The sequence below is a fragment of the Gopherus evgoodei genome, chromosome 6, assembly GCF_007399415.2.
Source record: "Gopherus evgoodei ecotype Sinaloan lineage chromosome 6, rGopEvg1_v1.p, whole genome shotgun sequence".
NCBI lineage: Eukaryota > Metazoa > Chordata > Testudines > Testudinidae > Gopherus > Gopherus evgoodei.
Window position 1 is genome coordinate 100977271 of NC_044327.1, and position 14344 is coordinate 100991614.

Consider the following 14344-nt stretch of genomic DNA (forward strand, 5'->3'; position numbering starts at 1 on the left):
TACCTCCAATGTCTGAAGATGGGGAGGGCTCTGAATTACTAAAGAGAATTATTTCCCAGGTGTCAAGTTGGTTGATCTAGCTGATGTGCTCATGGTGCAACAGATCACCAAATTTGGGGTCTAGAAGGAATTTTCCCCAGGTCAGAATGGCAGAAAAGCTGGAGATTTTTTCCTTCCTCTGCAGCATGGGGCACAAGCACTTGCTGGTTTGAACTAGGGTAAATGGTGGATTTTATGTAATTTTAAGTCTTTAACTCAATATTTGAGGACTTCAGTAACTCAGCCAGAAGTTATAGGTCTATTACAGGATGAGGTAGGTGAAGATCTGTGCAATGTTTAGGAGGTCAGGCTCATAATGGTTCCTTGTCGACTTAAAGTCAGAGTCTGAGTTCAAGAAAGAACAATGGCTGTTTTACAGCCCTCAAATTGGGCAATATCACATGCATTATATAGTCTAGCCAGTCTGTTCTCATTCTCCCTCTCTTATGCGTACAGACTGAAGACTAGAGATAATGGGAGAAGAAAAGAAGTTACCAAAATGACAGAAGGCTCAGGTGAATTCATGTTAGTGTTAAGTGAAATAACCTTCCGTGAGGAACTCACTTGTTCAGCTTTTTAATTTAGCTTTATCATGAAGCAATTTTGCTCTTAAACTACTTCTTTCCTAAAAAAAAAAAGACTTAAAATTAGCACTTTACTTAAATGGTGTTTTTTTGCTGATGAAACGAGTTACATGTTCACACCTTGGAAGTATTCTAGTAATTTGCCCTATAAGCAACATATATGCAACATTGTATGTAAACTGGGAATACTCTTCACAACTTGAGACTCCAACTGGTGTTTGTGCCATTTCATGCAGTGTAGATTTGGCAGGTGGCTGAAAATCAGGTTTCCCTGAGGGGAAGCCAGGTTTTTCATGAGAAAAAGATACTGGGTGGGATTTTCAAAGTTATGACCAAGCAATTGCACATGTACCCTTCAACTCATTTGCATATATTCAGTGTGAATCCACAAATAACGTATTTGCACGTGCACATGGACAGATAGGCACCTACTGGCTATGTAGGCATGAAAATAACTTGTTTGTGTATATAAATAAAGCACATACTAATATGCCGTTTTAGACACGCTTGCCTAACCTTGAAAATGTAACGTATAATAATCTGGGAGTTAATCATAATTTTTATATATTCAGATAACAGGCCACATTCTCACCAAAATGAATTTGTGTGTGTGTGTGAGAGAGAGAGAGAGAGTATGCCCATCGATCATTTGCTTTTTCTCTTGTACAGATAGCTGAATGTTTTTAACCATTTCTGGGAGTGGAGTGAGAATGTTACAGATTCAGTGACTTTCAACTATGTCGCTGCATTTTTGGATTACAAACTTGAAAATCTCATCATGGTATGATGAATTAGGAGTCTTTTTAGTTTTAAGCTTATATGGGTCTAGAAATACTGTATTAAAACATGTATGTTTTTACTTTGTTTTCACTGTTATTTAAATTTACTTGGACATTATTTTTCCTCATCACTGGTACAGAAGGTTCAGAAGAGTGTGCTCATAATTCAGTAATAGATGTCACAGAGACTGCAACCTCTGTCTAGTGAGACAAAGCTGCCTTTTGGAATAAGGGCCACCAGTGAAATTATAGATAAATTCCAAAAGAATCCCAACATGAAAACAAATAAGATTCCCAGAAATGAAGGAGAAAATTAGATTAGAAGAGACTTTCACCTGCGTTTTCAAAACATTTTGACCGGTGAAATTTGTTGTAATTGAAGCAGAACTCAACTATTGCTAATAAGCAACTGCTTTGCACTTGATCTTCTGTAACTGTTAATGAAACCAGTGTAACCTCCTCTGAAATGAGCCTCCTGGATTTTTCCTCTGACCAAGCTGTTATCCCTAAGTAATCATAAGGGCCTTTTTGTTTGCCTTCTCTATGAGTTGCTGTTGATGATTAATTTAAAAAGTACTTTTTTCTGAAGGATTGCACTTGGCTAAATTAAGTCATTTCTCTAGTCAACCCATTATTGTTTTTTGCTTTTTACTTTTTCCTTGCCAGCCACACAACCCTTTTAGGACTCTAATCTATGCATGGCAGTAATATGTAAGCAGGACTTATAGTTGCATGAAATCCAAATGCAGATATAGGCAAAGTAATGACTGACCATTCACTTTGGTAAGGGTAGACTCTATTTACCAGCCTTTCTGAAACAGAATTAAAAACCCAGCTGCTAGAATAAAATGACACATGGAGCACAATCAAGAGAACCTGGAAGCAAAATTTTTGTGTTTGAAGACTAGAGCTGGTTACTTATGATATAACAGACAAATGGTCTGATTATTTGAAAATATTACATGCAAAGACCTGCTTGCGGTTAGCTTCCAGTGTAACTTTACATCAGTATTAGATTGTGCAAGGAAGATATGTTAATCCATATTTTCTATTCTTTCATTTTTAAATACAGATAAATAGTGCAGAATGTTTCAACAGAGTAAATTATACTCTGGATTTCTATAGTGCCTTCTATCTAAGAATCTCAAAGTGCTTTACAAACAACTAAGTCTCACATCCCTGTGAGTTACAGAAGTATGGTACTTGGCTGGATTCTCCAGCAAACTAAGACCACTCTGCATGGCCATGGTACAAAGTGGCTTTAAAGCAGCTGGAGATAGCCAGTGTCATAGTCCCTGCACAGGCAAACTCTGCACTGATGGCATGCTGGCAGAGATGGCTCCAATAATTTTTTTCACCAGCCACCCCACCTTTACCCCTCAGGGAAGCTTCTTTTAAATCAGACCAATGTCCATGTAAGTTTGCAAACCATCATCAGGATCACCTGTCGGAATATGTTACTTCAGTTTTAAATCAGTGTTTTTGTACCACCTGGCACTATAGAATGCAAAGAGAAAATAAGGATTATACAATTCTCATTGATTTTCACCAGCCAGTTTACACTTCTTTGTTTTAAACACTGTTTGCCTTTAAAACCAACAGTGAAATTGGAAACATTTATATATCCTGGAGGACGATCAAAATACTTCAGGGAAACAAGTGCATAGTCTCCACTTCATGTTTTGTGGTGAGGTAATAAAGAAACTGAAAATACCTCATTATATCATACATACATATATACATATGTGGCTGCTAATCTTTTGAGATGGGTTTCTTTTTTTTGCAACTTAGTGTTTTTCACTCCAGACTTGATTCTGTGCAATTAATATGGCTTTCATGAGTTGAGTCATAAACCTAGCCCCGTCAGGAAATTGCTTGTGCATACGTCTCAGCGACTCTGTTTGAGAACTCGTAGGAGGTTGTTGATACTGAAGAACATGATTCAGATGACTAAATGCAACATCATGTTGGTTGGATCTGTTTTTGGTTGGACCTCTCATGAGTTATGTGGTCAACCCAGCCTCATGAAAATAAATGGGATTATTTTCACCATTCATCATTTGTAGAGTTTCCCCACATAATTAAATGTATCTGTCTCTAGGTGATTCAGCAGAAGAAACTGACCTGACTGTGGTTTACCAAGCAGCTGCCAATGGCGACGTCAACACACTGACTGCAGTGATTCGTGAAGATCCTTCAATATTAGAATGCTGTGACAGCGAGGGTAAAACTGTTTAGATTGTTCCCAATGGGTTAATCAATACAATATGTGATTGAGCTATCATCTTTTTTCATTTTTAATAATGATTTTAAAAATTAGTGAAACATCATAAGTAGAATTATATCTAGTTTTCCCCTTTATAAGCAGTAGAATGGGAAATTGGTATTTTCTTTGGGCTATCCATTGGGAATATTCATTTTGGATGTCCCTGGATGGCCATAAAATAATATTGTTGTTCTTCCTTATAAGTCTATTTATTTGCATATAAATAAAAATATCCCATGTATCAGACAGTGGACATGAGACACAAAGTCCTCTGCCATGAATTTATATTGTTTGTCATAAGAAGAGAAATGCTGGAAAGTTGCTGAAATGTCAGGGGAGGATGGAGAAATATTTATTCTAGTCAAATCCAAATTATATATAGTTATGGACATATTAAAGACTCATTAGGCCAAATTTTAAAAAGTAGACACCAGCAGTTATTTGTGCTTGCTGAATATGGGCACAGGTACAAACAGACAATTAATAAAATGGTAACATATAGAGTTTCTTGCCAAAAGAGCAATTGCATGTATAATCAGTTACCTGTTTTATGCTTGAAGCTGCATACTTTTTTCTATTCAGGTTCTCATGCCATGCCTGACATGGTGTCATCTGAGTGCATGCAGTTAGTTGGTTGTCTTTACAGGCATGTATTTTCCAAGTGAATCTGAACCAGAGATCTTTAAAAGCTTGTCCCTTGAAGTATTTTGTGTTCAATCAAGGGTCTAATTTTTCCACAATGGCATTTTCCCAGGATTACCATGAAAATTGCAGGGTTCCCAATCATTTTTAAAAAACCCAAACCCCTGCAGAGATCTGTTTCTGTTTCAGAAAACTGATTGTAAAATCTAGATTCAGAAATTGGGATCCTTGTATTACCTTCAAATAGTTCTCTGGATCTCGGTAAAGTCAAGACAAGGGCTTTTTGATCTTCTGGCTCCTAAAGCAGAAAAATAAAGGCAGGATGTCTAACTGCCTGCAGTAGACTAATCATTACCTTTCAACTCCAGAGTAACTCGGTTGAAATGGATTCACACACTGATGTAACTGAGATAATCTGTGTGACACCCCATATTCACCATTGTAATATAATTATATGTTTCATACACAGTATGCCTTGTAAGGTATTATTCTAAAAGTCTTGATCTGTGAGACATTAATATATTATTGGATTGTATATGCTATCATTGTATGTGAAGTTATGAAGTTTGGCTATATCTGTGTTACTGAAACATGTGAGGTTGAGAACACCCACAAGCAGCCTTTCAGGTACAACAATAAAAAGGCAAAACAATGTTGATGGTTTATTGAGGAAATACACACAAGCACCAGGATTACCCCAGGAACTGTGTACAATAGAAACCTCGCAGAGATAGCACTACACAATGGGAACTGTTTGACCCAGGTCACAGCAAAAGAGCTTTCCAGCAAGTTGGAAGAAGATATAAAAGGGGGAAGGACCATCATGACTGGATCTCACTCTCCCTATAATACAACACTTGAAAGTACTGGAGGAAAAAGACTGAACTGGGTGGGAGGGTGAATACTGGTCCCAGGCAGGAAAGAAGGCAGAGGCCTGCCTGTATATGCAAAAGCTAACCTGCTTGTACTATCTAACTGAGACACTGCATGATTCAAATCCTAACTAGTACTTAGATTGCGGTTTTGTTTTATTTCTTATGGTAATCTACTTTGATCTGTTTGCTGTCACTTATAATCACTTATCATCTATTTAATTAATTAGTATCTATTCCCTCCCAAGGTTGTACCCCCTTGATGCATGCTGTTTCAGGACGCCAAGTCGATACAGTGAAATTGCTGTTGAAGATGGGAGCAAATATTAATATTCAAGATGCCTGTGGACGCACCAGTTTATCTCTTGCAACGTATATGGTACCAAGACTTTTGTCTGTTACAGAGCACTTTGGGAGGGCAAGAGGGTGAAGTAATAAAGACTAGTTTTGTATTTCAGAAAGGGGAGAGTAAGTATAACACATGTGTGGTCCTAGAGAGCTGTGCAAAGAACAGTGCTTCACTGTGACATTTCCAGCTAGAAAATGTGTCAAAAGTATCAGAATGGGCAATCGGTTCAAACATATTAAATACGCATGTTGCTTTCAAGAATAGATATTTTCTTTGCCAGATATTTTCAAAAAATCCCATGATACTAACATTCTGTGTTTTCCCTTCCTCTTTTCCTGAAGGGGCAAAAAACATCTGTGGAAAAAAATAAATGACCGGAAAACATTCCAATCACTCAGGCTGGCTTCATGGCTTCAGAATTCCCCTGTTTTAGCTGAATTTCTTATCCTTACGGTCTCTAAGGCTAAACAGGAGGCATAAGATAAGGATGACAATTTGCTTTCCCACCCCAAAAGGTTAATTAAATTATAGCGTGACTAGTGCCACAGAATTTACATAGGCTAAAACCCCCATGGATATCCTAAGGATTAGGCTCACAATCCTTTGCAATTTAATCAGGTGCCTGGGGTAGGGAGAGTGAATCATTGTAATATACTCCCTTGATTAGCATTAAAGAGACAACAAGAATAAGAGCCTTGGATGCATGGGGAAATTTCAGATCCATGAGCCTTATTGTGAGTGTGCTACATGTGATTTAAATTTGTGAGTGATGGTTTCTATGCTGTATGTAGTGTGAGACCTAGTGAGAATCTGGGTGTGATGTCTGCCCAGAGGATTGACTTCAGTGGGTTTGCATGTGTGCATGAATGCAACTGAGTGCTAGAATTAACCCAGTTTGCAAACTTCCCTGCAACAAAACTTTGATCAGTGGGCAACACAAGGGTGCTTTAATTCCCTCATTCCATCTCTCCCCAGGAAATACTGGTCATGTTAGGCAGGCAGATGACTTGAGCTGCAGGGGAGTGACCCTGCGGAGGTCCCAGTTTGAGAAAAGCACTTAAGCACATGTTTGACTTCCTTTGGACTCAAACACATACCAAAATACTTTGCTTAGTGAGAACCAGAGTGCCCCTCAGCTTTGGTTTGTGTTTGAAGGTGACAGTGCAGCATTTTACTTCCGTCAGTGACCAATCCCCATAAATGATGGTGCCATTTTCAGTATAACGCTTCTATTTCAACTCTGTAAAAAGCCATTTGCTAGAACAAGAAGGAATTGCTGAAAGCAAAGCCTAAAATAACTCCAATTCTCAGGCTTTTCATATCGATTTACTACCTCTGGTAACCTCTTATAAAGAAAATAAGATCAAATGCTCAGGCTCTTGGCTGACTCTCATTTAAATAAAATCCATATGCAGGAATGTACATAAGAGTTTCTAGTACAACAGCAATTAACAACATTTTTAGTGCCATGTCTACTGCAAATCTTAAAACAGCCCTCCAGTCCCACCATAGCCAAAGAAAGGCCAAAATGCAGTGGAACTAAAACATTTAATTACAGCAATGGATGGATGAACCAATCCAGGATTTGAACCAAACATGAACCATCTTTGAAGCTCTAACAAGCAAGATGTTTTTCTGAAACCAAGGTCACATCCTCAGCTGGTGTAAACAGAATTACACCAGCTGAGGATCTGACCCCAAATCTTCTCCATTCCTCTTTGATCTTCAGTACTTTCTTTCCTAGGGGTGGCTTGAAGGCTGTGTCAGTCTGCTCCGAAATGGTGCCAAGCAGAACATACCTGATAAAAATGGGAGACTGCCACTGCATGCTGCTACCGCAGAGCCTGATGTAAGGTAAGCCCCCATATTAAAAGGGCTTTTGCTTAAACATCTTCTCGGTCCAGTACATAGTCACCAAAAGAACATGGAGACTGACTGATTGGAGGCAGTGTAGGGCAAGCAAGCTAGTTGTGGCAATTACTCTTGTGATTTGCTATTTCATCGGGTGATCATCATACATTTAAATGAAGAGGCTATTGGGACTTTAGACCTAAGTCTAGGGCTCTTTGGGCTGCACTTGTTTTACAGGAATGTGTTCAGGCAGGATGAAGAATCTGATTTAAACCTCACAAAAGCAATGGAACTCAGAATGGAGGCTGAAGCTCCAGATTTCCCATAGTGAACAATCACCACCAACGTGATCAAGCCATCCTCTATACTAGAAATACCACAGGAAATTTGTTCCCATGATAGTTCAATGCTGTATTTTCCCTAGCTAACTTGGTGCCGGTGTTCAGGGTGTTCTTTAACTCAGGCTTCAGCATTATTTACAAATGCAGGTCTCCCAGCAGGTGTCACAAAACCAGTTGCCCTCCACTCTATGTCCACTGAATATTATATAAATTTAAATGTTATAGGTTGTATGCTAAAGCAGAGGTTCCCAAAATGTGGTTCTTGTTCGTGGTTTGTGGAGAGGTGGCTGGTCACATGGTTCTGGCTCCTCGTTTCCAGCTGCATTAAAAGACAGCTAAAAATTATTAAATATTTTCCTAATGTTACTTTCTCATGTAAGTAATTGCTACAGCTTCTACCATATTATGTGGATGATGTTAGTGGGATTAAAGAATAAATATTTGTATTATTATTAGAATTTATTAGTATTATTATAGTGCCTTGGAGCCCCAGTCATAGAACACGTTTCTGTTATATAACATATATATATAATATATTTATAATATGATGTATTTATATTATTGTTTTGAATATAATAGTTTATTGTTGGGAGGGGAGGAAGCCTGTGGGATTATGAATGGGAGGAAAGTTGTCCAAAAGACAAATTCTGTTAAGATTTGGTCCATCCTATGGAAAGTAGTTCTAAAGGATCAGGTAAGATGTAGTACAGTTGATTTTTGACAACTGTTACTAAAGTCTGAAGGGCAGTTCTCCAAAGCAAGTCACAAGCAAATGTGCTATTTGTATCATAGTTTCTGTTGTGAACAGGAATGCTTCTTAAAGCCTTTCAAGTCCTGATTTATATAAACTGATTAAATTCATGCAAAATCTCTCCTGAGTAAATCATTTATGGGTGGCTGAAAAAAGCTGGGTTGAAAATGTAAGTTGCAAGAAATGCATAGAACTTAGTGGTGGTTTGACACATCTGAAGCAGCAAAGCTGTAACTTGATGTTCAAGTTACGGGTAAGTATTGTGACAGTCTATAATGTCTCCGTATATATTAATTTTACACCTTCATAATTGTTTTTCATGCATCACTTGGATGGTACAGTTGGAGGGTTTCAGAGCAAGAGTGCATTATTACACAAAGCCTCCACAGAGAAAAGGCTATGTTTGTGCAACACTGCACATGCAGATATTAGAAAGGAAACAGTAATTGACTTTAACAGCAGCACACAGAGTTCCCTGAAGTTTTTTCACAGTCCCCATGGAAACAAGCAGACCTTTGCTCCACACAAGAGTGTGCCAGCTGCTCAGCTTTCTTTCTTCTGTCTTATTAGCCCAAGTCAACAAAATTAGTTCTGGATATGATTGCCCTGTTACCAGAAGGCACAGTTGGAGTGCCATACCCATTAGTGAGATTTTTCCATTGAACTCATTTTTGCTCTCTGCCAACTATTTAGATTTGAGAGGAAGACAAAATGTGGTGGCTAATTATGAAGTGCTTCCTCACCTGAGTTTAAGAACTGGCAGCCCATTGCTATGAGTCAATAGCAAATTGACTTACAGCAAGGAGGAATAGTTAGCAGCACACAGACCACACTGAAATTGACAGGCTGTAATCAGTCCATTTAAACACTTCAGGCACAAGGGCTGGCAAGTTTTTAAACTTCAATACATGTTTCGTAGAGTGGCTGAGCCTTCAGTGAGAAATGGGATAAAAGGACTCTACTGACTCTCCACATGCTACATGTGTAGTTAAAATTAGCATATCTCATCTGGGTGGTTTCAGGATTTCAGCACTGGGGCGGCTGTATTGGTTGGATCACCAATTACATTGCCATGGAGTAAACCTGAGAGGAAAAGCTGTGTATAGTGTTTGATAGATTGGGATGGGCTGAGAAGAGCCCCAAAGGCTAATCAGCCCATTACTCAAGAGGCAGAAAAGACACAGGAAGGATGTCCCTCAGGGAGAAGGAAAAGACTGGTGGGCCCTTTAGGGTCTGAGTCTGGAATTGGGTGAGTGGAGGTGTGTATGCTATTGTAAAATTAGACCTGCAAACATTTATAAGGGTGGTGAGGAGATGACTGTGAAGAATTGTACAAGGTGTTTGACCAGAAGGAGGTCTCTGAATGGTTTATGGCTAGAAAAGAGACAGGAGTGGGAATTGGGATGATGCTGCTGGGTCACAGTTTGCTATATTTTTGCAATCCACACATCATATGTCCACCTGAGCTTTACCTGTTTTAAGATGAGCATGAGGTATGCCACTGGAATACCATATAAGAATGATAGGCTTTGAATTTATCAAATGTGTTTATAGAATGTTATGAAATAACTAATGTTCTAACTTTGGACATGTATTTATTGCTTTAGTTACATAGCCTGTCTTCTGTTAAACCTAAGACTGATAGAACGCATTCTAGGGCAACTTGATGCAGAAAATATACTGTAAGAATTCAGGATTGTCCAGCTAAGAAGTGGAGTAAAAGATCTCAAAGGAGAAAAGAGCCTTTCTCTTGTATTTTGTTTGAAGGGGAAGTAAGTATTCTCACATAACTCACCATGCCTTGGATGAGCATTATGATTCCAATCTGACAATGGGCTTCTGCTAGCACAGACCCTTACGTCTGCCAGTGTCACATGGATTCTACTCTGGCATAAGGGTCTATGTTGGCTGATTCTGATACAAGATATGAGGTTGTGACAAGATTGTCTGTCTGGAGTGATATCTCCACACTTTAATGAATGCTCAGTGCCCTTCTACAAAACATAATTTGCCTCCTCCAAATCCAGTGACTTCAGACTATTTTCACAGTTAAGTGCAGTAATTGAAGGGTGATTATGAAAATCCTGGGGCAAAATTTTTCAGGTTATAAAACTTTGCTCCACCTACAGCATGGTCTACACTACACCGTCAGGTCCATGTAAGACAGCTTACATCAACCTGATTATGTCAGTGTAAACACTACTGACTAGTCCTGCTAATGTAAGTGCCCTACTACATAAACATAATAACTCCACCTCCATGAGAAGCGTAGGGCTTATGTTGGTGTAGTTAGGGCGACGCAGTATCTGTGTAGACACTATGTTACTTACATCAGCTGTTGGCTGTCTTGTCAATTTTAGGGCTTCATAACCTAAAAAACCTCCATCTCATGTGTAATATTTCTAACTGTTCCCTCCACAACATGGGAGTGTTTACTCTACTTCTCTACAAAAGTAAACAGATGTACAGCTCCATAAACTCTGGTTTATGGCATAATAATTGCCTTACTCCCAACAGAGAGACTGTGAGCCGTAATCTAACTCTGTGTGTGTGTGTGTGTGTGTGTGTTCTTATAGGGGCTTGTTAATCAAAGAATACAAAAGTGTAATAGGAAGGTAATAAATTTGCATTTATGTTTAAAACAGGATCACATTAAATATTTCTATGCTATAAAAATGGCTCAGGCATTCACTACATTCTGATATTTGATATTAATTAATATTCTGATACTATTTTAAAAACTAGCACTGGAATTATTCCTGATTGTATCCGCTTTTGCATTTGCATAGAGATGGCCTCTGATTCCAAGTGAGTTTGTGTTCTGGTTTTAGTTAGACATAGAGTAAGCCACAAACTTCAGAACTGGATCTGGGTTTGGCTTTCAAACATGAACGTGTACCAGATTTGGGGTTCTGGTTCACATCCATCACTGCTATTAATTTTGCTTTCAATTGGGGGCTCTGTTTCTCTTAAAAAAAAAAAAAACACACCTCTCATCCAGTTTTAGCCTTGACTGTAGCATATTGAATATATCTTTGCTTCCACAGGCTTCTAGCAGTGCTGCTTCAGCAATCTCATCTAAGTGACATTAATCATCGGGACAATGAGGTGAGTAAACATGCACCAGCTGTAATGATCCCATGCAGCAGGTAATACTCTTCCCTGTTACTTAAAATGGGTCCACAGAACTACTGCTTTTATTACCGTACATTACAATTAGGGTTGTCAATCGCAATTAATGCCTGCAATTAACTGAAAACAAAATTAACGTGTTAATCACATTCCTCTGGGGGGGAAGGGAGGCATCCACTGCAGGAGCGGGGCTGAAGCCCCATCCCACAGCTAGGGTGGGGGAGGGCTGAAGCTCCAACCCACAGCTTGGAGGCAGTGACGGGCTGAAGCCCTGAGCTGAGCTGGAGCCCTGCATCCAAGAGGGGCTGGAGCCCCAAGAGCAACTGAAGCCCAGAGCCCCGCACCCTGAGGTGGGGAAGCCCCATGCCCAAAGGGGGGGGGGGGTGAAGGCAGGGGTGTCACAATTTTTTCTAGTGGGGAAGGTCAAAAAATATTTTTTTAGTCCAAACAGGGTCGCCAGCACAAAAAGTTTGATAAACGCTGTCGTAGAGAATAGTGGTCTGGCAAGCCCACGCTCCCTGCATCAGCCTTTCCCCACAGCCCCACTTCATGCCAAGTTGAGGTAAAATCCACCTGCCCTTGCAAACGAAGGCTCACTCAGCTGAAGGGTGTTATGTAAAAATAATAATAATACATTTGTAAGTTCAACTTTCACGATATATTGCACTACAGAACTTGTACGAGTTGAATTGAAAAATACTGTTTATCTTTTTATAGTGCAAATATGTGTAATAAAAATAATATGAAGTGAGCACTGTACACTTTGTATTCTGTGTTTGTAATTGAAATCAATATATTTGAAAATATGGAAAACATCCAAAATATTTAAATGGATATTTTACTATTTAATACTGCGATTAAAACTGCAATTAACTTTTTTAATTGCTTGACAGCCCTAAATATAATATTATGCACTGATCTAGCACCTCTAATCTAATGGCCTCAGAGCACTTTACAGAAGCCGGTTTCATTTTTCCCAGTTTATACACCTAGTGGATTGCCTCACCGTGAATCTCCTGGCTGACTGCTCTCAAATGGAGCTGGCAGATGCAAATGGAATCTGGGCCAATAAACCCACACTCTCCACATGCGCAGGGAAGCAAAAGTGGTGGCATCCTTCCTACCTCACGTGCCAAGATAGGGATTTCTTTGCTTATTTTCAAGTTAGATAGATTCTCTGTTTTCACTGAGCATCTCACCATCAGGCAGATGGTTCTTGAGAGATCTGCCTGAAGCCCTGTTGTAGGTTACAGCAGCCATTTTATGCCAGATTGCTATGGTCCTTAATCATACATCAACTAAATATACCCCTGGGCCAGGGAGATGGATTAGATATGCTGGCTCCACATCCCACACCAGAGGAACTCTTGTTTGCCACACCTGGCTGCTTACCAGCTCCATCCATTCAGCACAAAGGAGCCAGAACACAATAGAAAATCTGGTGCATTGCTTCAGCTATGTGTGTCTTCCAGCCTGGCAGCAGCTTGAGGACATTGCTGAAGGGCACTAACTTGCAAATTTCCTTCCTGCCTTGTACTTCATGCCCATTGTCACTGTGGTTTGCAGAGCCTATTTACTTGGCTCTATGGAACTTACAGCAGCCTGAACAGGACCTAAGATTTGGCCCTTTGTTGAAAATGTGGGTTATATGGTCAGCGAGTTGCACAGAATTAAAACTTAATGTGAACCATGAAGGACACTTGGAATCCTCAACACTTTCTCTGTACGTGTAACCACATTCAGCCTAAAATCTCCAGGATCAGAAGTATATTAAACACCCCTTGGCATCAAGATCATATTTGGTTGAAGGCTCAGTGCTAGACCCCTGGTTATTCATGTTTGCTTGGAAATGTGCTCAGATTGTCTGCACTAACCAAGCTCTTCTCCTAGCTATTGCCCAATTTAAAGGAAAAAACTCAAGTTTTTCTGTAACTTTATAAAACTACACCCCCAAACCAAACACATTTAATAGTAAGAAACACAGCTGGCAGCTGCACAGTTTCTATGACTGTGGCTGTCTCTCTAAGGACTTTCAGTGGAGGCTGCCAGGAGATGTGTATCAAAAATCCCCTCCACCCCCCCCCTACCCTGCCAAAGCAGGGCAGCTGAACAAAAACCAGAGGCACACAATTCCTCAGGAAGGCTTCCTGAGGGTGCAGTTTCCAACGCCTGTCAAAGTTATAAAGTGATTATCTGTCCCCACTTGCTCTCCTGATGGCTTTGTTTAACTTGCGTGGCAATGTGCTTTTTTTCTTTGTCTTTGATCACACCTTGCTTAATTTATGCTGGAGACTCATTCAAGCACATTTCTTTGTCTGGAACTGGCACTGTTGACAAATACATTTTCTGAACATATTTCTAGCTCATCTGTAAATTCTGTTGTGGGTTTATTGTATGTACATCACATGCAAATATTAATGATCAAGGAGCTATTAGTTTTCTAGTAATACATTACATGCCCCCTTTGGAGAGGACACAGACGGCAGCAAAGAAGTTTGGGTATATGAGCTGCTACCTGCAGGCCTGCTCATTAGGGGCCAAAATGGGAGGTGGGTAATTTTTCAAGGTGACACCTGACCTACCACTTTTATCAGCAGATGGATGAGAGGAGGCTGATCTGGAGTCCAGTAGCTTGCCCTGGTTACACTGACTCATTGTTCCCCAGAACTAGCTTCGTACGTACTTCTCAGGGTGGAAAACACTGCTGTAGAGCCTCAGGTCAAGAGTCCCAGGATTTT

At 39.7% G+C, this 14344-nt stretch overlaps 1 protein-coding gene across 3 annotated transcripts in view; it reads left to right on the top strand.

Annotated features, from left to right (window-relative positions):
- The window catches only part of ANKRD55 (ankyrin repeat domain 55), a 66038-nt gene that overhangs the window by 20279 nt on the left and 31415 nt on the right, over positions 1-14344 (top strand). For all 3 annotated transcript variants that reach the window (XM_030567904.1, XM_030567905.1, XM_030567906.1), the window contains exons 2-5: positions 3504-3626; positions 5431-5561; positions 7276-7385; positions 11522-11582. In XM_030567904.1, the coding sequence (XP_030423764.1) occupies positions 3504-3626; positions 5431-5561; positions 7276-7385; positions 11522-11582 (425 nt within the window). The remainder of the gene's footprint in view (positions 1-3503; positions 3627-5430; positions 5562-7275; positions 7386-11521; positions 11583-14344) is intronic.